Source organism: Squalius cephalus, assembly GCF_949319135.1.
Source record: "Squalius cephalus genome assembly, chromosome: 15".
Lineage (NCBI taxonomy): Eukaryota > Metazoa > Chordata > Actinopteri > Cypriniformes > Leuciscidae > Squalius > Squalius cephalus.
Genome location: NC_137136.1, coordinates 3383786 through 3410796, shown reverse-complemented (window position 1 = coordinate 3410796; position 27011 = coordinate 3383786). Strand labels below are relative to the sequence as shown.

Genomic DNA, 27011 nt, shown 5'->3' with positions numbered 1-27011 from the left:
CATAACCAACTGACATAAACGCCTAAAGGCTACAGATCACAAGCACTAGATGAAGTGCTAATAATTATAACTGAAAAGTTGTTTAGACAAGCATTTGTACTTGTGTGGGTGTGTGGTGATGAGGATCAGTTTTTTTAATTATGTTTTTATTGTTTTGTAAAAGTATCACAGTGACACCTATACTTCCAACTGTCAACAGCTAATACAATATTGGGTTGTACACACATAACGATTAAGAATGATGACTAATACAATTATCATTTATATTTATTGAGGTCAGGTTAGTTTCTTCAACCATTTTATTGTTTTACTTATGATAAACAAATGAAGAATGAATCACGCAATTTAAGTATTATGCTGATCCAGGTGGGTAAACATAAGTTTAATAAGTACAGGGAATGTTACTTGATTGGGCTTAAAGGCTGACCACTTTAGGGTGAGGCATCATTTATTAGAACGACACCCACAACCAGAGATTCACTCTCCTCAGACACGCTGGGAAACTTCATCATTTCTGACGACTACTCTAGGTAATGCTTTTAGAGGTACTTTTATGTATGAAATTTCAATGGTAACCCACACAGTAATAACATTAGATTAAAACAGATTGTGTGTCATGATGAAGAAGACCTTCAAATCTGCTGTTGATAAAACTACTGATATTTCTTTCTAGCTTGTGAAAATGGAGTCTTTAGCTGCAGCAAACACACAGTTCTCCCTCAACCTGTTCAAGAAGATCAGCGAAGGAAACGCATCAGGAAATGTGTTCTTCTCTCCTGTCAGCATCTCTTCGGCTCTGGCCATGGTGTTGCTCGGTGCAAGAGGAAACACAGCGGCTCAGATGATTAAGGTGATCTCACACTTATGTAGTATGACCAGTAGTTCAGAATTCAAACTGTATATAGGCTATATGTGTGTGTTTCATGCATCATCATGTTCAGTATTTTAAACTATTATATCTTGTATTTTAATGCTAACTCTAAAAATTCTGTGTTGTTTCAACCCATGTTTGGGCCATATATGGACAAACCTAACTTTTGGGTTAAAAACTGAATTAAAAATTAAACCAATGGTTGGGTTTGTTCATATTTTACCCAAACATGGGTTGAAACAACCCATACAGTTTATTGGCCCTATTTTAACGTTCTAAGCACATGGTCTAAAGCACACGGCGCAAGTACACTTAGAGTGTGTCCGAATCCACTTTTGTAGTTTAACAACGGGGAAAAATGGTCGGCGCTCCCGGCGCATGGTCTAAAAGGGTGTCACTATTCTCTTAATGAGTAATGGGTGTATTTAGGGGGTAACGTGCAATAAACCAATCAGAGTCTCATCTCTCATTCCTTTTAAAAGCCAGTGCGGATTCACTATTTAAATGACGGAATTTGATAGTGGAAAGACTGAACGTGTCTCCAGAGCGCAAACGGAACTGCTCTTGCGCGAGGATAAAGCGCTCAAGCAGATCATCCACGGGACAAGCCGGATTCCACCATATATTTATGTACACAATAATAATGTTTTACATTGTAATCCTTTTATTTTTTTAAATTTGCCATGTTTGTGAGCAGCTGCACGTCCCTGTCCCTGTGTGTGGACCCGCCTATAGGCGCACATTACTAACGCGTCAAAAAACAACTGCATCTCGCCCGGCGCCGCATTGTGTATGATAGGGCCCTATATGTTGAACATATCAGAATAGTGACGTTATCTTCATTAATTCTACCCACAATAATACTGTGCAGGTCTTGGGCTTTAAAAACCCTCTCAAACCCGACGGCGCGACTCCAGGACATCATGATTCAGTGGACCAAATTCATTCCAGCTTCAACAAGTTCATGAGTGAGCTGAACAAACCAGGAGTCCCGTATGTGTTGAGTCTTGCCAACCGCCTCTACGGAGAGCAATCCTACCAGTTTGTTGAGGTAAGATTTGGTTTATTCACTGGAAGTTCTGGAAATGTTCTCAACTCTAATATCACTTCCACCTCAATCGGTTTGCTATGTTACAGAAATTCCTCAATGACACAAAAAGATACTATGAAGCCGGACTGGAGAAGGTGGACTTCAAGAACAAATCAGAGGCTGCTCGTGTCAACATCAACAAATGGGTGGAGAAAAAAACACAAGGTGAAATCCAGCATAAACTTACTCCACAAACAATTCTTTGATGTATTTTTGCTGCTTTTTAAGTTCAGCAAAATTTTATTTTAAGGACTTTGTTCAGCTTAATGGATTCTTGAGTTGAGCTATAAAGTTCTTTGGCGGTTAAAGTTTTGACTTTAATGCGGTTATTATTTGGCCACTAAGTTCATAAGAACTTCATTCACTAAGAACTTTGAGACAGATGCTTTATTAGTGTTTTTTATTTTTATTTTTTATTTATATTTATATTTATACCATTTATATTTATTTATAATTTTATTTATATTTGTTATAGATTCAGTAAATTCATTTAGGCCTATGATAATCAATTAAATCACTGATCAAAGTAAACAATTTGTCCATTTGTATTTTAGAGAAGATCAAGGACTTGGTGCCAAAGGAAGTCATCAATGAGAAAACAAAACTGGTTTTGGTGAACGCCATCTACTTCAAGGGAAACTGGGAGAAGAAATTCCCAAAGGAATCCACCAGAGATGGGCAGTTTAAGCTGAACAAGGTGAGATTTCATGCTATTTTTTCATTTATTTAAAAAAAAATTATTTTAACAGTCTTAAAAAGAGCAGTTATAAAGTGTTTTTGGCAGATTCAAACTAAACCAGTGAAGATGATGCACCAGAAGTCAACGTTTCCTCTGGCCTTCATCCCAGAGATCAACAGTCAGATTCTGGAGCTACCATATGTCGGGAAGAATCTCAGTATGTTGATCATCCTTCCTAATAAGATGGAAGACGACACCACTGGCCTTCAGAAGGTGAGATTCTGCTAGTATGGTGCTTTGTTTCATTATTTGGAATAGCTGTTTAACCCTATAAAGTGTGCTGTTGTCACAAACTGCTCAGAGACACACACAGGTTGAGGATCCAAATGCAGCTGTTTATTGGGGCAATCCAGAATCGTAATCCATAAGAGAGGCAAATGATCAAAACCACAAGGCAAACAATCCAGATAACAACAGGGAAGAAAACACAGGCAAACAGGAAAATCCAGAAAACCAGAAGATCTAAAACTATTACACAGCGAAACAGAAAAGCGCTCAGAAATGCAGTGTGACACAAACAAGACTTCGCAAAGTAAGAATGGATACACAGGGCTTAAATGGGCAAGAGTAAACGAGATGACACACAGGTGCAAGTAATCAGAACATGATTAGTCCAGGCAAGGGGTTATGGGAAATGTGGTTCATGATATGATCAAGGAGACAGTAAGAGTGCCCTCTTGTGGCTATCATTGAACTGGAACAAAGAGCAAAGAGCAAGAGAGGTTAGGCTTGGCCTCTAGGGCCGTGCCAAAACAGGCAGGGAATTCAGTAATGGCCTCAGTGGCCATAACACGGCATGTAGGACATTCAAGAGTGATGTCTGTGGCAAGGCAAGCAGAGTCTTCAATCGCGGCCTCCTTGGCCGAGACTATGGAACTTAGAACGGCCTCTCTGGTCGAGACGAGACAGGCAGGGAGTTCAGTAATGGCCTCCGTTGCCATAACAGGGCAGGCAGGCTGTTCCAGATTGACCTCTGAGGTCATAATAGAACAGGTTGGGAGTTCCAAGGTGACCTCCGTGGTCGTGACAGGACAGACTGAGAGTTCTTAGTGACCTCTGTGGTTGTAACAGAACAGACTGAGAGTTCATAAGTGACATCTGTGGTCATGTAGGGACAGGCAGATAGTTCATGGACAGCCTCCGTGGTCACATCTGAGCAAACAGTAAGTTAAGGGGTGACCTCCGTAGTGTCATAGTGGACAAAGAGTTCATGAGCGGACAGTGCCACCTCAGAAGGAGTAGATGAAGTGTGAACTGCCCACACACACAAGATGGTGGTTGCCTTCACTGGAAGCACAGCCGACAGTGGAAGGACCTCTCAGATCCCCAGACTTGGGACCACCGAACTAGAAAGTGCTAAAATGACTGGGCTGGGGACAACTGAACTTGGGTGTGCTGGGCTTGAGGACGATGTTGGGACCACTGAGATGCCAGCCACTCGCACGACATCAGCGGTGAATCCACCTAACTGGAAGCCAGTCTCAAATACCTAGGGACCGCTTTAGTAGCTTCAGGAGCAGTGGCCATGATGGCTGGAGACCTTCCCGTGGTGGCCATGACGTGAAGAGGCTCTGGACTTGGGATCACCGGACTGGGAAGCACTAGACTAACGATCACTAGACTTGGAAGCGCTGGAATCCCCAATGGGCCAAGCTCTGTGGCCATCGGAGCTTTATGATATGATATGATCAAGGAGACAGGAGAAGTGCCCTCTGGTGGCCATCATCGGCACTCCAGCTGACAGGCGTGACAGCTGTATCATATTTGCTATGCAAATTTCTAATGAAAATTTCTTAGGCCTCTATATGATCAACATGACCAAATGGCAAATCTTGTTGCACACAAGCATTACAAGCTATCAGAATATCATCTTACTTTTTGGCCATATAAATATCAGCATCTGCACCAAATTGCATATTTTTGCTCAGTTTCGGCCTGTGAATATAACTGAGCTGTTTTTTCCTCCATATTCTCCCTATATCATACTATGTAGTAGGGCTGCACGATTAATTGCAATTTACATGTAATCGCACTTAAATCGAGATGGCTTATCGCAATTTTAAAATCGCAAAGGCTGCGATTATTTTTTATTCGCAGTTTGTCAGTTCTCTTACGAGAGTTCTCTCGTACTGCGTTTTATCAAAACGCTACGGGAAAAGTCTCTTTTCACGAAACACTGAAGCAAAAAATTATCCTTTAATTTTCATATATGTAAAACGCGTTGCGGCAGCAGCAGTCAGCTATGGCGAGACGGCTTGCTCGCTCATTGGCTGTTCTGCGGCAACTGCATAAGCCTATCGAGCGAGGCCTGAGATGACGTCAGGCCAATGAGGGCGCTTCGCGCCCTCCTCGCCACTTCCCGCCGAAACGGGCGTGGCTTACCTCTATAAAAGGAGCTCGAGAAGGCTGATTCACTTGATTTTAATCTCTTCAGCGAAGCGCACGCATCGCTGGATCACGGAAGCAAGCGTCGTTCGAAGCAAGCACTTCAGCGGGACGAGCCCTCGAAGCCGCTGGCCAACGCCGCCTTCTACAGCCGTACCTGCTGCGCTTTCCGACGCCTATATCCTTTATTGCTATATTGCTCTGTTTTCTGTGTGTGTGTGTGTGTGTTCGCTGCAACACTCACCCCTAAAAGAGCTGCGTCTTTTTCAAGACGCCTTCTCATGCAGCGCTCGCGCTCGCTGACGGCGAAACGCCCTCACTCCGAGCCAATTGCCCGAGAGGCAACTGCAGACGTGTTTGTTTTCGCAGCCCACGAGCACGTGGTACATGCCTGCAAGCAAACGCCAGTGTGGATAATACTCGCGCTGACTTTGTCTATGTATCTTCACTGTGGTCCAGTGGTAGATTATTAGACTCTCACGCGGGGGATCCGAGTTCGAATCCCGGGTGTGCCGGCAGAAAATATTATGCCGCCGAATGCAAATCACTCTGTTTGTTCCCCGAGAGGCAACTGCAGACGTGTTTGTTTTCGCAGCCCACGAGCACGTGGTACATGCCTGCAAGCAAACGCCAGTGTGGATAATACTCGCGCTGACTTTGTCTATGTATCTTCACTGTGGTCCAGTGGTAGATTATTAGGCTCTCGCGCGGGGGATCCGAGTTCGAATCCCGGGTCTGCCGGCAGAAAATATTTATGCCGCCGAATGCAAATCACTCTGTTTGTTCCCCGAGAGGCAACTGCAGACGTGTTTGTTTTTGCAGCCCACGAGCGAAGTCTCGGCCACGGCCGATGATGCTATATGTGTACAGAAGATGCCCACTGCTTGTGCCCATCCCTACACATTAGCACAGCCCTTCACACAGGGCCCGCGCTCATATATTCGACTCGGGTCGATCACGCACACAACATAGTGAACGTGCCCACTGCCTAGTGCCCACAAACACTATGTTCTGCATGCCTTGTGGTTTCTGTAAAGACGAAACCTGTGTGCATTCACACTGGACAGTGCACTCATTGCAGTAATTGTGCCCGCTCTCCCGCGCCCACACTTACTAACGGCCATTATATGTCCTACGGGACTCGCCCAGCCCTCCCTTGCTCGGTTAAACACCGCAGCGGGGTCGAGCGCAGGCATTCTGCCCGGCCACGGCCGATGGTGCTATAAATGTAGTGTCGATGCCCACTCCTCAGTGCCCATCACTACACACAAGCACAGCCCTATACTTAGGGCTCGCGCACATAAAATCGACTCAGGTCGATTGCGCTTCCAACATAGTGAAAGTGCCCACGAACACTATGTCTAACAGATCACAGGCTCTCTGTAAAAACGAGACCTGTGAGCGCGCGCTCTGCTCAGGCAGACAGCGCGCCCAAAGCAGTAAATGTGCCCGCTCCCAGCCCACATCTACTCGCTCACATGAGTCCTATGAGACTTTCTCAGTCCTCCCTCACTCAGCTAAGCACTGTAGTAAGGTCGAGGACGAGCGTTCCGCCCGCTGTATTAAGCGCGCGCCCCGCCTCAAATGCCACAGGCATAACGCCTATGTTTTTATCCCCTGAAGCGCCTCTGTCGCACGGCGAACAGAGCGCGCTCCGTATCCAGCCCCTAGCCAGCCATGCAGAAGCATGGGCAGCGCTTCCAGGGGTTTCGGACTGGGTGCTAGGCATTATAAAGAGAGGCTTCTCGCTACAGTTTTGTCGACGCCCTCCCCGCTTCATAGCGCGCGTCGAAACTACGGTTTCGTTGGAAGTAGCACACCTACTTCGAGCCGAAATATCAAAACTGATAAGCAAAGGGGCGATAGAGCGCGTTCCCCCAGCTCTAAGCGAAGGGGGGCTATACAGCAGATACTTTCTAGTCCCCAAAAAGGACGGCGGTATCAGACCCATACTGGATCTAAGACGGCTGAACAGAGTATTAGTGAAACGCAGTTTCAAAATGCTCACAACCAGCAAAATTCTCGCGCATGTTTGCCGAGAAGACTGGTTCATGTCGATAGATCTGAAGGACGCGTATTTTCAAATACAGATAGCGTCACGTCACAGGCGATACTTGAGATTCGCCTTCGAGGGTCAGACATACCAGTATACAGTCCTGCCATTCGGCTTGTCCCTGGCACCTCGTACATTTACGAAATGCATGGACGCAGCGCTCGCTCCTCTCAGACTCAGAGGCATGCGAGTGCTGAACTATTTGGACGACTGGCTGATCCTAGCTCAATCACGATCACAGCTCGTGGAGCACAGAACCATTTTACTCGATCACCTCGAGAATCTTGGTATCACGGTCAACTGGACAAAGAGTTCATTGAACCCCAGTCAAACGATTTTGTTTCTGGGCGTCATTCTGGACTCACAGTCTATGACAGCGCGGCTGTCACCACAGCGCGTGTTGCTCATTCAGTGCGCGGCGAGATCTTTCCGCCGCGGCGCTTTCACCCCGCTCAGGAACTTTCAAAGGATGCTGGGTCTCATGGCCTCAGCATCGTCAGTTCTCCGGCTGGGCTTGCTACGCATGCGCCCGCTGCAGTTCTGGTTGAAAGCGCGGGTGACCGGTCGATTACGCCTCAAGGTCGATCAGAGCTGTGTTTCAGCCCTGGCGCCTTGGATGGCGGACGACTGGTACCGATCAGGTGTAAGCCTGGGGACTTCCTCGAGAGTGAGGATGGTGTCGACAGACGCATCCACCTCGGGATGGGGAGCGCTGCTCGAAGGCAGACCGTTCTTCGGCCTGTGGTCGGAACGAGAAAAGCTCCAACACATAAACTGCCTAGAAATGCTGGCAGTGCACAACAAAAAGGGTTTTTGTCCCCACATCAAGGACGAGCACGTCATAGTCCGTTCGGACAACATGGCTGTGGTGTCCTACATAAATCGCCAGGGCGGTCTGAAATCCATATCCCTGTACAGGCTGGCGAAACGCCTCCTATTATGGGCTCAGCACAACTTACGTTCGCTGAGAGCAGTGCATGTACCTGGGCTTCAGAATGTGGGCCCAGACAGACTGTCCAGGAACAATGTTCCCCCGGGCGAATGGTCTCTACACCCACAAACAGTACGGCTGTTGTGGGAGAGATTCGGCAGAGCGGAGGTGGACCTATTCGCGTCCCACGAAAACGCGCACTGCCCCGCGTTCTTTTCAAAGACCGACAGCGCGCTGTCCCGAAGGTGGCCGCGCTGCCCGTTATACACTTTTCCCCCCGTCTCCCTCCTGCCACAGGTGTTGGAACGGGTCAGGAAAACAAAATGCCCAGTGCTGCTTGTAGCTCCGTTCTGGGAGAACCAGACATGGTTCCCAGTTCTGATGCAGTTGGCAGATATCGCTCCATGGCCACTGCCGTTGAGGAGAGATCTCCTCTCGCAGGCCGGGGGCTCGATTTGGCACCCACACCCGGAACTGTGGTCCCTTCATGTGTGGGCGCTCAACGGATACCCGTTGGTCTCGCAGAGGGAGTCGTGAATACCATCACTCAGGCTAGAGCGCCGTCGACTCGGCGGCTTTATGCTTCGAAGTGGTCGGTTTTCTCCGGCTGGTGTACAGCTCGGAGCCTTTCACCCCTCGAATGTGAGGTAACGGAGGTTCTCTCCTTCCTACAAGAGCTGTTGGATAAGGGCAGATCCCCTTCCACGCTCAAAGTGTATGTGGCGGCTATTTCAGCGTTCTCCGGTTCAACGCTGGGTCAGTCACTGGGAAGGAATGATTTAGTCATCCGCTTCCTCAGGGGAGCTAGGAGACTGAATCCACCCAGACCTCCTTCAGTCCCTATGTGGGACCTTTCTACGGTCCTGGCGGCCATGAAAGGTGCCCCTTTCGAGCCTATCCAGTCTATTAGCCTCAAACATTTGTCTTTCAAAACAGTGTTTTTGATGGCTCTCGCTTCAGTGAAGCGCATAGGCGATCTGCACGCGCTCTCTGTGAGCCCGGCGTGCTTGGAGTTTGGTCCTAATGACTCTAAAGTCATACTCAAACCTAAGCACGGCTATGTGCCGAAATCCCTCAACACGCCTTTTCGGGCTCAGGTTATTTCCCTGGCTGCCCTGCCGGCATCGAGTGAGGAAGGGGACTCGAGTTTTCTTTGCCCTGTTAGGGCTTTAAGAGCTTATATGTCCCGCTCTGCTGTCTTCAGACAGACAGAGCAGCTCTTTGTCTCGTTCAGCGGACGTTCCAAAGGAATGGCTGTTTCGAAACAAAGTCTATCCAGATGGATAGTTGACGCCATAGCGCTGGCTTATACTGCCAAGGGCATTCCATGCCCGTTGGGAGTTAGAGCGCACTCTACGAGAAGCGTTGCTTCTTCGTGGGCTTGGTCCAGCGGGATTTCCCTACAGGATATATGTACGGCGGCAGGCTGGGCCTCTCCGTCTACATTTATCAGGTTTTATAACCTAGAGGTTCCCGCCTTACAGGCTAAGCTTTTGTCGGTGTAATCTGTTCAGCCGTCTAGTCAGACTGCTGAAACCCATGCGCAATGCGCTACCGACTATCTTGGGCAGAACTGTGTAAGACCCACATTTCCCACATTAGTTCAGGTTCCCTACCCTGTCTATGTGATGGTATACTTGCGTCTGTGGACATGTCTATTCTACGACGCTACAGTATAGGGAATTAAGGCTCCCACCCTTATTCCCTGACTCTGTGTGAGTCAATCTGGTGATTATGCACTGTATGCCTGAAATAGCTTCCGGTGATCAGTGTTTTTATCCCAGCACGCACGGCGTTTTGCAAGGGGTTCCCGTAGCGTTTTGATAAAACGCAGTACGAGAGAACTCTCGTAAGAGAACGTACTCGGTTACTAACGTAACCTCGGTTCTCTCTAGAAGAGGGAACGAGTACTGCGTTCTCTGCCGTGCGTACGGTTCACTCTGGTTCGCTTCGGCGATCAAAATCAAGTGAATCAGCCTTCTCGAGCTCCTTTTATAGAGGTAAGCCACGCCCGTTTCGGCGGGAAGTGGCGAGGAGGGCGCGAAGCGCCCTCATTGGCCTGACGTCATCTCAGGCCTCGCTCGATAGGCTTATGCAGTTGCCGCAGAGCAGCCAATGAGCGAGCAAGCCGTCTCGCCATAGCTGACTGCTGCTGCCGCAACGCGTTTTACATATATGAAAATTAAAGGATAATTTTTTGCTTCAGTGTTTCGTGAAAAGAGACTTTTCCCGTAGCGTTTTGATAAAACGCAGTACTCGTTCCCTCTTCTAGAGAGAACCGAGGTTACGTTAGTAACCGAGTACGTTATGTAGGCTACGGCTCTGTAAACGCGGCTCCATCTGAAAGCACTGTGAGTTTGAGTCACTTATAATGTGCATTTGAAAAAACAACACGCGTCAAACATCTTTCCAAAACGAGAAGCATTTATAAAACTCTTTTTAATAACATCATGCAACATTTAATAACATGCATTTACTCCAAACTCACTTCATAATGACAGTTGAGCTCCTCCTTCTGTGAGATGATGTGCCTTCGTACACAGAATAAGGCAGTCGTGTATTTACAAGTCATGTTTAATCAAAGCGTTTCAATCTTCTGTTTATTCAGCTACAGCGATAGGGATTTCCTGGAATGATGCACATTATTGTACTTCTGCGTCCGGGCATATTTATTGTGTTTGCGTGAGAGCGCCCTCTGGCGTTCAAATGGGGCAGTATTTACTACCAATCAGCCGCACTCCACTGACAAGCTGCGCACAAAATAATCGCAGCCTTTGCCAAATTGCGTGCGGTTTTATTGCGATTAATCGTGCAGCCCTACTATAGCCATAAAAGCCTGGTGTATCAAATATGATTCTGCACTTTTTTTGTAGATTTTTAGATGCAAATTTTTTACAAATGTTTTGTTAATAAACTGTTCCAATTGCAAAATATATAACTGATACATTATTTCATAAATCAGGTTTTACAGGGTTAATACTGCATATTTCTAAGCCATTGAAGGGGTGTATTCAAGTTACTGACTCCATGACTTGCATTGCTGATTCAAATACAAAAAAATAAACTTCACATCATTGATGCTGTACAAACAGACCCCAGTTTATGCAAATAGACACACATTAACATGTCTCACTTTATTATCCAGCTTGAAAAGGCACTGACCTATGAGAAGCTCATGGAATGGACCAAACCGGAAGTCATGCATAAACAAGAGGTTGAAGTGTCTCTGCCCAAATTTAAGACGGAGGAAAAATACGAAATGAAGGATCTTCTGATCAGCATGGGAATGGAGGATGTTTTTGATGAGAAAAAGGTGAATCTTTCAGGCATGTCCTCCAAAAACGACCTGGTGGTGTCGAAGGTGATCCATAAAGCCTTTGTTGAAGTAAATGAGGAAGGAACCGAAGCGGCTGCAGCCACCGCCGTCGTCATCATCGGTGTGACATCTGTAAGGCCATCCTCTCCCCCTAAAATCTTCACTGCAGACCACCCGTTCCTTTACTTCATCCGGCATAATCCCTCCAATGTCATTCTGTTTTATGGACGCCTCTGTTCTCCTTGAAGATAGTGATGATGAAGTGATAATTCTAGATGACTCTGTTCCTCTGATAAATAAAATCACTTTTTTTTATAATTGAGTGAAATTGTCTGTATGCATTTACTTACAAAGTCATTTAAGAGTCTTGATACAGTTCTGCACAAAATACAAATAATGCAAAAAAATATATATATTTTTGATTATTCTGGGTATCACTTTAGAATAATAATAATAAAAATGGTCCGTCATTAATAAGTAACTATGCATGAAGTAATGCAGGACTAATGAGTAGTACAACATTAATACTTCAGCTACTATTAACTAATATAGAAATAAGATTAACTAATCAGTAAGTAATATCAAATTTAGGAGATAGTTCCTTATTAGGTAATCAATAATTACTTAATGATATTTCCTCATAACTATTAACTAACTGACAAATTATAAAGAACATTATTGTGTGTCTGAGATGTAATTAGTCATCATTTTTACTCTGAATATAGTCATAAAATGCATCACTAATTACTCAAGTGTTATCAGGTCGGTACTTGACCAGGTTCTGAGTAAAAAAAGAAGACAATCTTCAAGAACTACTAGTGACCTGGACCATTATTTTAAAGTGAAAAAGATGTTTTGGTCCAGATCACTAGTAGTTCCTGCATAGTGACTATACACTTGAGTAATTAATGATGCATTTTCTGACCACATTGAGAGTAAAAAAAGACAATTGTTAACGTCTCAGCCACGTTATTGTTGTGATTAGTAATTAATTAGTAATTCTTTATAATTTGTCATAATTACCTTTTAGTTTTTAATGATGCCAATCTCATTAAGTAATTATTGTTTACCTAATAAGGAACTATTTTAGGCCTACATTTGATATTACTTAGTGATTAGTTAAGCTTGTTTCCATATTAGTTAATAGCAGCTAATTGGTTAATGTGTATGACCTCGTGAGTATAAGATGCCTATTGATTAATGTTTGAACTTTGATCCGTTATAATGGATGTCATGAAGGGTTATTTTTGTGAGCTCTGACATCAGGTTGTGTCACATGCAGCTCCACTCCATCACATGGAGGGGATTGCTGGGCACTGTGGAAGTGATAAAAAGAGGTTTTCTAATAATGGCGTATATTTCACACTATCTAAAGTTGAATAAAATAAATCATCTTACATTTTCAGAGAGTTGTAGAAGTAGCTCCTTACATATACAACATGTGAATGGGGTTAACAAAAATGCAACAAGTTAAATAAAAAAGATCCCAGAGTCATGATGAACACATTTAGAACCTGTGAAGCCTCAGGCCGTCCCCATTGATGGGCTGCTTATAAGGTACTTCTAATCACAATTTTTCAGAGAAAGAAGTTACTTGACAATCATTAATGTTAGCTTCAGGATAAAGGGTGACAGACCAGATGAGCCTCTGTGCATCATGTCAGAGCATATGTAATGTTAGTCTGCTAACGCCTTTCCAGAGCCAAAGTTTTGTTCGTACTAAATTTATTTCAAAGCATAATCGTAAAAGTTTAAATGTGATCTTTTAAAATGAAAAGATTGTTTAAATCAAATCTTTAAAGTTTTATTACAATTGTATCTTCTATTTATCTTCTTAGAAGATTACTGTAATGATTTTGTTTAACGGTGACCTAAAGTATAATTTTTATTAAACAACGTCTGTTCAAACACTTTACATTGTTGAAAAACGTCACGTCCGCTGAGCCAGACACTGTTCACGTCACGTCCGCCGAGCCAGTGTCTCCGGACAAGATGGCCGACGCCACGTCACCTGAGCCCTCAGCAAAGATGGCCGCGCCGCCATGGTCTCCTGAACTGTCTGGTCCGCCCTGGCCGCCTGAAGGGTCGTCTCCTCCCTGGCCGCCTGAAGGGTCGTCTCCGCCCTGGCCACCTGAAGGGTCGTCTCCTCCCTGGCCGCCTGAAGGGTCGTCTCCGCCCTGGCCGCCTGAAGGGTCGTCTCCTCCCTGGCCGCCTGAAGGGTCGTCTCCTCCCTGGCCGCCTGAAGGGTCGTCTCCTCCCTGGCCGCCTGAAGGGTCGTCTCCTCTCTGGCCGCCTGAAGGGTCGTCTCCGCCCTGGCTGCCTGAAGGGTCGTCTCCTCTCTGGCCGCCTGAAGGGTCGTCTCCGCCCTGGCCGCCTGAAGGGTCGTCTCCTCCCTGGCCGCCTGAAGGGTCGTCTCCGCCCTGGCCGCCTGAAGGGTCGTCTCCTCTCTGGCCGCCTGAAGGGTCGTCTCCTCCCTGGCCGCCTGAAGGGTCGTCTCCTCCCTGGCCGCCTGAAGGGTCGTCTCCTCCCTGGCCGCCTGAAGGGTCGTCTCCTCTCTGGCCGCCTGAAGGGTCGTCTCCGCCCTGGCTGCCTGAAGGGTCGTCTCCTCTCTGGCCGCCTGAAGGGTCGTCTCCGCCCTGGCCGCCTGAAGGGTCGTCTCCTCCCTGGCCGCCTGAAGGGTCGTCTCCGCCCTGGCCGCCTGAAGGGTCGTCTCCTCTCTGGCCGCCTGAAGGGTCGTCTCCGCCCTGGCAGCCTGAAGGGTCGTCTCCGCCCTGGCCGCCTGAAGGGTCGTCTCCTCCCTGGCCGCTTGAAGGGTCGTCTCCGCCCTGGCCGCCTGAAGGGTCGTCTCCGCCCTGGCCGCCTGAAGGGTCGTCTCCGCCCTGGCCGCTTGAAGGGTCGTCTCCGCCCTGGCCGCCTGAAGGGTCGTCTCCGCCCTGGCCGCCTGAAGGGTCGTCTCCGCCCTGGCCGCCTGAAGGGTCGTCTCCTCCCTGGCCGCCTGAAGGGTCGTCTCTGTCCTGGCCGCCTGAAGGGTCGTCTCCGCCCTGGCCGCCTGAAGGGTCGTCTCCTCCCTGGCCGCCTGAAGGGTCGTCTCCGCCCTGGCCGCCTGAAGGGTCGTCTCCGCCCTGGCCGCCTGAAGGGTCGTCTCCGCCCTGGCCGCCTGAAGGGTCGTCTCTGTCCTGGCCGCCTGAAGGGTCATCTCCGCCCTGGCCGCCTGAAGGGTCGTCTCCTCCCTGGCCGCCTGAAGGGTCGTCTCTGTCCTGGCCGCCTGAAGGGTCGTCTCCTCCCTGGCCGCCTGAAGGGTCGTCTCCGCCCTGGCCGCCTGAAGGGTCGTCTCCGCCCTGGCCGCCTGAAGGGTCGTCTCTGTCCTGGCCGCCTGAAGGGTCGTCTCCTCCCTGGCCGCCTGAAGGGTCGTCTCCTCCCTGGCCACCTAAAGCCGCTCCTTTGAGGGGGGGCTATGTAACGGTCACCAGCTGGAGTGCCCTTGAGAGCCACCAGAGAGCACTCCACACCAGACTATTATCACTCCCTCACAAACTACATTTCCCATAACTCACTGCCCGGACTGATTGCACTAATTGCATTCACCTGTGTCTCATTACCCTGTTAGCCTCAGCCTATTTATACCATGTTCACTCATTCACTCACTGCGAGGTTTTGTACGTTATTCCACTGCATTTCTAAGCGTTTCCTTTGTTGTCAGTGTTCCTGGTTCTTGATCTCTGCCCGTGTCCTGGTTTTCCCGTTCCTGCCTCATCCTCTGGATTTGTCTGTTTGTTGGATTGCCTGCCTGTGTATGACCTTTGCCTGGATTTTGATTACGATTCTGAACAACCCTTTAAATAAACTGCATTTGGATCCTCAACCTTCATGTCTCGGAGCAGTTCATAACAAATTGAATCTTTTTTTCACCTTTTTCAACTGTGGTGTAGCGAATCAGCTCAAATGAGGGGAATATATAATTAATAATTAATCATACTGGTTATGATCAATTATTACCTACACATTTTAAATCGCCCAAAAAGGGAATACACAGCCCCTATATTTGTATCTCTATATATAGATAATTAACCACAATGAATTATAATCAATTATAAATATACAGATAGGCTATAGATCAAATTTAAGAGTAACCTACAAAATGAATTTCACATCGAATCTGTTCGTCCACCGAACCGACCATATCTTCTTATCAACTCTCAAGGAGTATTATTCTTCTTATAAACTCTCAAGAAAGGCTATTCTTCTGGTCATGAAGAATAACTTTCTTGTTCTATAAGATTACTAACTTGTAGGCTAATCAACAATATAAAGCTTGTAGCTTAAGATCACACATTTAAGAGGCTTTGTTCGGTGAGCAGCAGACAGAGACAATCAAGCGTATAATGGGTTTTTAATGAATGAAACTATAAAACATACAACTACATTTAACAAAGAATATATAAACAGAATAACGAAAGTAAATAAAGAAAGAAAGAGCAGATCACAGAATGGCAAAATATCACAAACAGTTAACCTTTGAGAGCCAGCAAAGAATCAAATCACCTTAAAGCAGGGGCAGACAACCTTAAACACATTTAAATCTCGATAGGAATAATACTTGCATGGATCTTTGTTGCTGAGCAAGAATGTGTGTGTGTGAGTGTCCGTCCTTGGTGTGTCCGTTAGTTGGAAGCGTGCTTTCGGTTCTCCGGAGCACGTGTCGTTTGCGGGAACTTCAAAATGGTTTACTTGTAAGCAAAGTTGCCAGAAACTCAGTTTAAGTCCATTTCACTCGTAGATAGAATTGAATGAGCACGAGACTAAAACGAGGCAAGACATAAAACAAAACTCTGAGAGAGGACAAACTTAGAGAGACAAAACAAACTTGAAGAAGACAAAAGCTTGAAGAGAGAACTTGAAGAGTGCATGAAGAGGGCGTCATTATCCTTTAAAGGAATTGTAGTCCACACCTTCCTGGGTGAACCGGCCAATAGAATCCAGAAACTTTGAGTGGGAGAGAGTTTCTTTGTCTCCTCTTGACAGACTAATTTGTATGGTTTTTGGCGGTGTTAGAATTCGTCATTTCTTACTCCAAAAGATGGTAAACATGGTATAATACATTGTATGGTAACCTAATATATATATTTAGCTTAGGCAAACCAAGAGGTTTAATTCGGTACCAAGATCGATATGTCCAGAAGATACAAACATAGAGATACATTCTTATTCTTTAAAATAATCACTTAGAGTTCAACTAACACAACTAGAAAGTCATAACTAGGCTAATATGAGGGGAGGGGAGGGGGGGGGGGGGCATACATGTATATAGGAATATATCATATACATTTTGGAATTACTTATATTCTGAGTTAGATGCAAAGAATGTTTGTGTGTATTGGGCATCTCGGAGAGGGCTCTTCCTGCCACCTGGACTTCTTGCTTGCCGAGAAAGGGGAGTTGAACTGATTACAATCTGTTTGAAGCTCACGATGGAACTTGGAGGTGTTCCTGTTAAATTTCCACCAATCCACAAACGTGTCAAAGGGAGCAATTTGATTCAGACTCATTGGCGCTAAGCTGTGATTTACATGCAATGAGTCAATAGGTTAAAAGCTTTCTGAATCTTAGAATGAGCAAGTCATCATGATTTGATCCATACGCTACAGTGGGTAGTGTGTAATACCGGTTTGAAATGTCTGTGTGTGTGTGTGTATATTGTGATATGATCTGTTAAAAATTTTCCATAATCTTAATCTTAATTTTTCCTTAATATTTTATGGAGACCCCCATAAAATATAATGAGATGGAATGTGGATGCAACATGTGGTGTGCAGACCCATCCTGATATCAGGTCAAAAAATAACCCTCAGGACTTCCATTATAACATGTCAAAGTTCAAAAATGAATCAAAGGACAAATTATACTCACAAGTAGCCTGGTTAAAACCAGACCATTCTCAGTAGTAACTGAGTTATGGTCTGGCAAAGCTTAATTATTAACTCATTTCCAAAGGGGCGTCACCAACGGACGTCGCTCAAATGCCTCTGGGCGCAATTGGATAGACCTAAAACCAATCAGAGCGATCGTCATCGTGTAAAGCCATATGCTGCGTCCCAATTCGCCTAAGTTACACTACGCCATAAAAGTATGTACTCTTTTTGTGAAGAAAAGGTAATTTACTTTTGAATGTGTAGCAAAAAAGTAGCCAAGCTTTGGGACATACTACTTCGTCATCTTTATCGGACGGATCTGTCGCATGCATCCTGTCACTTAAACTGCCCTGTCAATCATCTTGTCACAGTTAAAATCCTCTATTAAATCTAATTTAATTTCCTACCGTTTCGGAGAGAAATGTAGTAGCACATTCATCTGCCAGTGGGTCTTTCATGGAGACTGTCCTCATGTGTTTGCAATTTGAATATAATAATGCATTTAAAAGTTGGTGCGCTTCACCAACGGACGTCGCTCTGAGCGCCTCTGAGCGCAATTGGATAGACCTAAAACCAATCAGAGCGATTGTCATCGTGTAAAGCCCGCTTCAACGTTTCTGATTCTCGATTTGGACGGATTAGAAATCGGCTTGAATGGGCTCTTTGCCAGACTACTTGCAGAGCAAATCTAAATTTGCCGGAAGTTTGTCTGGGTTTTCCCAGGCTAACTCACAAGGTCATAGACATTCCAATTAGTCACTGGTCATACATAATTTTCATCCCTGGAGGATAGCCAAGGTCAAAGGCGACACCGGCCTGGAGGGGTCAAGGTCATCGCTAGGGCACGACTTGGGTGGGCCGTGGGTGTTGCAAAAAAGGTCAAGAAGTCACCATCAATCATAGGGTCAGAAGGTGGGGCATAATCACTTTGGGTTGTACACACATTATGATTAAGAATGACTAATACAATTATCATTTATATTTCTTGAGTTCAGGTCAGTTTCTTCAGCTATTTTTTTTTTTACTTATGATAAACAAATGAAGAATGAATCATGCAATTTAAGTCTTATGCTGATCCAGGTGGGAAAACATAAGTTTAATAAGTACAGGGAATGTTACTTGATTGGGCTTCAAGGCTGACCACTTTAGGGTGAGGCATCATTTATTAGAACGACACCCACAACCAGAGATTCACTCTCCTCAGACACGCTGGGAAACTTCATCATTTCTGACGACTACTCTAGGTAATGCTTTTAAGAGGTACTTTTATGTATGCAATTTCAATGGTAACCCACACAGTAATAACATTAAATTAAAACAGATTGTGTGTCATGATGAAGAAGACCTTCAAATCTGCTGTTGATAAAACTACTGCTATTTCTTGCTCAGCTTGTGAAAATGGAGTCTTTAGCTGCAGCAAACACACAGTTCTCCCTCAACCTGTTCAAGAAGATCAGCGAAGGAAACGCATCAGGAAATGTGTTCTTCTCTCCTGTCAGCATCTCCTCGGCTCTGGCCATGGTGTCGCTCGGTGCAAGAGGAAACACAGCGGCTCAGATGATTAAGGTGATCTCACACTTATGTAGTATGACCAGTAGTTCAGAATTCAAAATGTGTATATAGGCTATATGTGTGTGTTTCATGCATCATCATGTTAAGTATTTTAAACTATTATATATTGTTTTTTAATACTAACTCTATAAATTCTGGGTTGTTTCAACCCATGTTTGTATCAAATATGGACAAACCTAACTGTTGGGTTAAAAACTGAATTAAAAAAGTTGGGTCTGAATTTAAAAAAAAATTTAAACGGTTGGGTTTGCCCATATTTCACCCAAACATGGGTTGAAACAACCCAGCATTTTTTTTTAGAGTTTATATGTTAAACATATCAGAATAGTGAGGTTATCTTTATTAATTCTACCCACAATAATGCTGTGCAGGTCTTGGGCTTTAAAAACCCTCCCAAACCCGACGCCGCGACTCCAGGACATCATGATTCAGAGGACCAAATTCATTCCAGCTTCAAAAAGTTCATGAGTGAGCTGAACAAACCAGGAGTCCCGTATGCGTTGAGTCTTGCCAACCGCCTCTACGGAGAGCAATCCTACCAGTTTGTTGAGGTAAGACTCGGTTTATTCACTGGAAGTTCTGGAAATGTTCTCAACTCTAATATCACTTCCAACTCAATCGGTTTGCTGTATTACAGAAATTCCTCGATGACGCAAAAAGATATTATGAATCCGGACTGGAGAAGGTGGACTTCAAGAACAAATCAGAGGCTGCTCGTGTCAACATCAACAAATGGGTGGAGAAAAAAACACAAGGTGAAATCCAGCATAAACTTATTCCACAAAAAATTATTTGATGTATTTTTGCTGCTTTTTAAGTTCAGCAAAATTTTATTTTAAGGACCATGTTCAGCTTAATGGGTTCTTGAATTGAGCTATAAAGTTCTTTTGAGGTTAAAGTTTTGACTTTGCGGTTTTTATTTGGCCATTAAGTTCATAAGACCTTTATTCCATAAGAACTTTGAGACAGACGCTTTAATAGTGTTTTATTTTTTAGACTTACATAACAATAGAGTGTTATAGATTCAGTAAATTCATTTAGGCCTATGAGAATCAGTTCAAATCACTGATCAAAGTAAACAATTTGTCCATTTGTATCTTAGAGAAGATCAAGAACGTGGTGCCACAGGGAGCCATCGATGGGATGACGAAACTGGTTTTGGTGAACGCCATCTACTTCAAGGGAAACTGGGAGAAGAAATTCCCAAAGGAATCCACCAGAGATGGACAGTTTAGGCTGAACAAGGTGAGATTTCATGCTTTTTATTTAAATAATTTTAACAGTCTTAAAAAGAGCAGTTATAAAGTGTTTTTGGCAGATTCAAACTAAACCAGTGAAGATGATGCACCAGAAGTCAACGTTTCCTCTAACCTTCATCCCAGAGATCAACAGTCAGGTTCTGGAGCTGCCGTATGTCGGGAATAATCTCAGTATGTTGATCATCCTTCCTAATGAGATGGAAGATGACACAACTGGCCTTCAGAAGGTGAGACAGCACAGATTCTGCTAGTATGGTGCTTTGTTTCATTATTTGGAATTGTTGTTTAACCCTTTAAGTGTGCTCTTGTCACAAACTGCTCAGATACACACACACAGGTTGAGGATCCAAATGCAGCTGTTTATTGGGGCAATCCAGAATCGTAATCCATAAGGAGAACCACAAAATAGTGATGTTACGTATGACACTGAAGCTTCGATGTGCGTATAGCACATGCGACACAATTTCTAGTGAAGCCCCGTATCGGGGTGTGTATTGGTTTACTAGAGACACGTGATCAACGACAAATGAAGCCTCACTTTCTGTCCAATCACGTGCGCGTTTCGTTTTGGCTGTCAGAAGGCTTGAAGCCCAGATCTTATTTAACGAGTCATTATTGGCTCAGTCTGGTTGATGTGTTTGTGAGGAGAGAAAATGAATTTATTTAATGAACAAATCAAACACAAACATGTAAGGCTTTTATTTGTACACATAACATTGAAACTATGGAGTGTGTTGTGGTTGCTTCATCTGCCAGAGCTTCTAACACAGTGTAGCCACTCAACAGTTACCGCGCATTTTGGAAAGCTGGCTGAGTTTTCACAGGTGTTGTGCCGAATTTCGACCCCCGCCAAATTATTACCCCCCTAGTATTGGTAGGTTTAGGATTAGTTGTGGGGGAGGGGTTAGGATTAGGGGTGGGGTTAGGATTAGGCAATCAGGTAGTGACTCCAACGAGGGGGGTAAAAATTTAGCAGGGGGTCGAAATTCGGCACAACACTTGTAGGTTCAAAGTCTCTGTGCATGTGTATGTGCGTGCGTGTGTGTGTGTGTCTCATGGCAATGCATATCCCTCTGTTGACTGCTTTAAAATGCAATGTTTGAGAGATGCTTCTGGTGTTACATCTAATATGTTGTATAGTCAAGTGTTTTATGGATATTCATAACATTGCTTCTATGTAATGTGGTGTAGGCTATAGGTTACCTGGTCACATTGCTGTTGGTTATGTTTAACATGATGATTACGTGCTGTGCGAATTGAGTATACGATTATTTTAAATATAGGTACTGTAGGCTAATAATAATTGTGCCCTCTCATGGATTTCATATGCCCCCCTTAAGATTGAGGTCTGGCGACGGCACTGATTTAGGAGAGTATTGTAAGAAGCTGCTTACATTAACCTTACTTTTGAAAATAAATAAATAAATACAATCAGTAAAACAAACAAAAAAACCTTCTAACAAGAATAAACACATATGAACAATTATGTTATTATTGTATAATTATTTTTAACTATCTTGAAACTATATAAGCAGCGTTTTGTACTCAGATGTGACGGTGGAATTAATACATTACCAAACTGTGATTACAGAATATATTTAAATTATTCATCAAATTGTCATTTTCTTCTTCCGGTCTTGCGAGTAAACAGTAATGCCTGACCAGTAAATTACTTGGTGAACAAAGAAAACATTTTGGCATTAGGCACTGGCATTAGTTAATGCCTAAAAATATAAAAGTTTTACCTTATAATATAATTTAGTTTCATTTGAAAATTTGTCGCCGGAGTGAATGGGAACATGATTTATTGAAAATATTTGAAAATATTATAAGTGGTTCTTAAGTCAATACTTTTGTAATGGCTTGTCAACTTTCCATTCCTCCGCTGTGTGATTCTAGTCAGCACTGGATTGCTGTCAATGCGAAACGCATTTTTGAGCATGTGAATGCTGATTCTAGTCAGTGCTTGAGCGCTGGTCTATGACTGGAAAAATAATCGAGTCGCATAGCTTACATGTCGCATTAAACTGGCAGATTTTAGAATGTCGTAGGCAATTATTTTGCAAGTAATTACATGTTTAATCGTGTCTTGCCTGGATCTTTGGTGTAAACTCGTGAATGCCCCCCTTTCAAAAATATTGTTCCAACACCCCCCGTTGTTCTCTGAACAACCCCGTTGAGAACCACTAATCTAATACAATTGAAGAGGTGTATTCAAGTTACTGACTCCATGACTTGCATTGCCCATTCATATACAATAAAATAAACGTCACATCATTGATGCTGTACAAACAGACCCCAGTTTATGCAGATAGACACACATTAACATGCCTCACTTTATTATCCAGCTTGAAAAGGCCCTGACCTACGAGAAGCTCATGGAGTGGACCAAACCCAGCAAGATGATCCTAGAGCAAGTTCAAGTGTCTCTGCCCAAATTTAAGACGCTGGAAACCTACTACATGAATAGTCTTCTGATCAGCATGGGAATGGAGGATGTGTTTGACTCACATAAGGTGAATCTTTCAGGCATGTCCTCCAACAACGACCTAGCGGTGTCGACGGTGATCCATAAAGCCTTTGTTGAAGTCAACGAGGAAGGAACCGAAGCGGCTGCAGCCACCGCCGTCGGCATCGGTGTGACATCTGTAAGGCCATCCTCTCCCCCAAAAATCTTCACTGCAGACCACCCGTTCCTTTACTTCATCCGGCATAATCCCTCCAATGTCATTCTGTTCTATGGACGCCTCTGTTCTCCTTGAAGATAGTGATGATGAAGTGATAATTCAAGATTACTCTGTTCCTCTGATAAATAAAGTCTTTAGTAAATAATTGAGTGAAATTGTCTGTATGTGTTTACTTACAGAGTAATTTAAGAATCTTGATACAGTTCTGCACAAAATACAAATAATGTAAAAAAAAAATATATATATATTGGATTATTTTGGGTAACACTTTATAATAATAATAATAATAATAATAATAATAATGGCCCATCATTAATAAGCAACTGCAGGAAGTAATGCAGGATTAATGAGTAGTACAACATTAATACTTCAGCTACTACTATTAACTAATATAGAAACAAGCTTAACTAATCAGTTAGTAATATCAAATTTAGGAGATAGTTCTTTATTAGGTAATCAATAATTACTTAATGATATTTCCTCATTAATAACTATTAACTAACTGACAAATTATAAAGAACATTATTGTGTGTCTGAGACGTAATCACTCATCATTTTTACTCTGAATATAGTCATAAAATGCATCACTAATTACTCAAGTGTTATCAGGTCGGTACTTGACCAGGTTCTGAGTAAAAAAAAAAAAAAGACAATCTTCAAGAACTTGACCTGGACCATTATTTTAAAGTGAAAAAGATGTTTTTCACTTTAAAATAATGGTCCAGATCACTAGTAGTTCCTGCATAGTAGTGACTAGGTAACACTTGAGTAATTCATGTTGCATTTTATGACCATGTTGAGAGTAAAAAAACACACGTCAATGTCTCAGCCACGTTAATGTTGTGATTAGTAATTAATTAGTAATTCTTTATAATTTGTCATGATTACCTTTTAGTTCCTAATGATGCCAATCTCATTTAAGTAATTATTGATTACCTACTTAGGAACTATCTTAAACTACCGTTTGCAGGCGGATGCGGTCCGGCGATCGGTTCCATGTGCACATGCGTATACAGCAGTGCAGAGATCGTTTCCGCACCGAGTCTATTTCTGCTGTGCTGCACGCGCTGAATTAACCCTCGTGTTATGTTGGAATTCTGTGCACTCCCCTTATGGTCCGGGTCAAATTGACCCGCATTGGATTCAATACAATTCCTCAAAAATCACACTATGAAAAACAACAAAGATTCAGGTTCAAACTGTAAACTTTTAATATCAGCATTTGTCAAATATTCCAAAAAATATATATCTGAAGATATGATTTAATGAAAATGTGTTTTAACCATTTTTTAAAGCTATTTAAAATTTGAATATACGTTATATTTATATATATTTGCATATACATTTGTTCAACTTTTTTTTTTTTTTTTTTTTTTTTTTTTGCTTAGAACATCATAACTGAACAATTAATCAATTAATCTGAGCTCATTTTTCCTGCTGTCTATGTCGAAGTCTCAAGATATTTCAGATATCTTGAATATATAAATGATAGCTTATTTTACTATTTGTGTCTGTCAAAGATTTTCATTTGTAATTTGCAATTAATTCTGAACACCATGATTTAGCTTTTTCAAGTGTGTTTGGTTTGGGTTAGAGCACTTTTAGATACACTTACACTTTAGAACTGGAGTTAATGCCCTGACATACATAAAATAAATGTTTTTATTTTGTGTCTGTACAGTTGCTTTTGAATAGCTGCCTATGATGGACATCACAGACGTAATAGTAATTTTGTTTGTATTTGTCAAAAAAAAAAAAAAAAAAACTCCAGTATGTTGAAACTTTGCATGCATGTTCATGATGATAAATGAGAAAAAGTAAAAAAATATCAAGAAAAAAAATGTTTAATATTATTTCAGGTAGCTTGAAAAAATAAATGATAGGTAATTTTTACCATCTGTGGCTGACAAAATATTTTTCTGTATTGAAATAAGTGTGGAAAACCTATTTTTTTAGCTTCATAATGTAGCAAAAAAATAAAATAACAAAATATAACCAAGAAATGTTATTATTTTGGGTCCGTACAGTTGCCTTAGAGCGTTAAAATATGCGGGTCAAATTGACCCGCGAACATCACGAAAGGAACATTTATTTTGTTTGTATATGTCAAAAAACACCAGCATGTTGAAACTTTGCATGCATGTTCATGATGATAAATGAGAAAAAGTCACAAAATATCAAGAAAAAAATAAAAGGTTTAATGTTATTTCAGGTAGCTTGAAAAAATAAATGATAGGTAATTTTTACCATCTGTGGCTGACAAAATATTTTTCTGCATTGAAATAAGTGTGGAAAACTAAATTTTTTAGCTTCATAAAGTAGTAAAAAAAATAAAATAACAAAATATAACCAAGAAATGTTATTATTTTGGGTCCGTACAGTTGCCTTAGAGCGTTAAAATATGCGGGTCAAATTGACCCGCAAACATCACGAAAGGAACAGTAATTTTGTTTGTATATGTCAAAAAACACCAGCATGTTGAAACTTTGCATGCATGTTCATGATGATAAATGAGAAAAAGTCACAAAATATCAAGAAAAAAAACATAGGTTAACCAGTATTTCCAACAACTAGAAAATCTAAACGGGTCAAATTGACCCGCAACATAACACAAGGGTTAAAGTGACAGCGCATGGTTCGTGGTCAAAATGAACACAAATTGACATGAAAATATAATAATCTCACCATAAATGCGTTTAATAAAAAAAAATGTAGTAATCTCACCATAAATGTATTTAAATAAATACTACTTTTTTTTCACAGTCATCTTTTTACTTGAAATTAAATTGGAGGAGAGTGTCAGTAATGTATAATAATAAGATTAAGACCAGGGTAAAGCAAGGTACCCTGTACATGGTTAAACATTTGACCACTTGCTGGAGCAACTTAATATAAGTAGAAGTAATGCATGGAATAATAGGCCTAGCTATGTTTAAATTGTGTTTAAACGTACATACGTCCATTAAAGAGTGTATATGTGTACAAAGAGAATCGCAATGCTGACAAAACCTTTTTTTAATAAAAGTTTCTGCATAACTTCTGGATTTGAAATAAAAATAGTGAGTATGTGTTTGTGGTACAGCCGCGGATCAGTTACGCACTGCAAACGCAGCATACCGTATGTGAAAGCACTAGCATGTGCTGCTCCTGCACCGCATAGCCTACGCACCGCAACACGCACCGCATACACACTGCAAACGGAGTATGTTTGAAACGGGCGTTAGTCCTACATTCGATATTACTTACTGATTAGTTAAGCTTGTTTCCATATTAGTTAATAGTAGCTGAAGTGTTAATGCTGTTCTACTCATTAGTCCTGCAGAACCATTCTGGTGGAAAAGGGGTAAGCGGAGACCAGACACTTCTCACTGTACTCCTTCCCCTTGTAATGCCATACATTTTAGATGCTGTTAGATCAATGCATTTCACTTCGGCACATTGTGTCTTGCAGTGTGAGATGAAACAGTCTCTTTTGACAGCTTTTGCAAGTTCTGAAACACTTGATTTGCACTTCTCCTGCTCTTCTATTATCCAAAAAATCTCCAAAATGAAAGCTTAAAGTGAAGGCTGATCGTTTCGGGGGATTTGTCACAATTCAAAACTTAGTTCATCACCACAGTATTCAGTAATCACCTTTGCAATTACATATTCAGCCACTAGTCACCACCATTGGAATTCAATCAAAACAAAAGCACATGGAAATTAAACAATTGTTAAGAAGTCCTACTTATTCACTCCATTTTTAAATGCTGCCAAAAATGATCCCATGTTTTTAATTTCTCCCTCACTACACTCTCCCCAGCATGCTCTGATATGAAGCAATTTCAATCATCCCATCAATCCAATCTTTCAGGTCTAGGGTTTTTTGGGCATTTCCAGTTGCGTAAAATCCTCCTGGCAGCTGTGAGACAACCAATCTTAATAAGGGCACTGATTTATATCCAAGAAGGCATAGTCGTGCATGTTCCACAGGTAAAATAGACCCCATGCACTGATCCAGCAGCCACATCACCCTGTAGCCCAAGACTGGTTGCCCACTGAATTTAAGCAGGGTTGAGCCTGGTCAGTACCTGGATGGGAGACTCCTGGGAAAAACAGGTTGCTGCTGGAAGAGTTGTTAGTGAGGCCAGCAGGGGGCGCTGTTCATCCTGTGGTCTGTGTGGGTCCTAACGCCCCATAAAGTGATGGGGACACTATAC

At 43.0% G+C, this 27011-nt stretch overlaps 3 protein-coding genes across 3 annotated transcripts in view; all 3 read left to right on the top strand.

Moving 5' to 3' along the window:
* Positions 1-27011, top strand: part of LOC307172354 (leukocyte elastase inhibitor-like) — a 99225-nt gene that overhangs the window by 61338 nt on the left and 10876 nt on the right. The window lies entirely within an intron of this gene.
* LOC307172639 (leukocyte elastase inhibitor-like) lies at positions 683-11706 on the top strand (the record flags this gene model as incomplete). Its single annotated transcript, XM_079895177.1, has 6 exons — positions 683-850; positions 1743-1922; positions 2009-2126; positions 2516-2658; positions 2746-2913; positions 11215-11706. 6 exons carry the CDS (start codon positions 683-685, stop codon positions 11629-11631), a joined length of 1194 nt encoding a protein of 397 aa, XP_079751303.1. The 3' UTR covers positions 11632-11706.
* LOC307172364 (leukocyte elastase inhibitor-like) lies at positions 18502-22907 on the top strand. The gene is made up of 7 exons (XM_079894679.1): positions 18502-18538; positions 18684-18860; positions 19238-19417; positions 19504-19621; positions 19969-20111; positions 20185-20352; positions 22474-22907. Exons 2-7 carry the CDS (start codon positions 18693-18695, stop codon positions 22885-22887), a joined length of 1191 nt encoding a protein of 396 aa, XP_079750805.1. The 5' UTR covers positions 18502-18538; positions 18684-18692; the 3' UTR covers positions 22888-22907.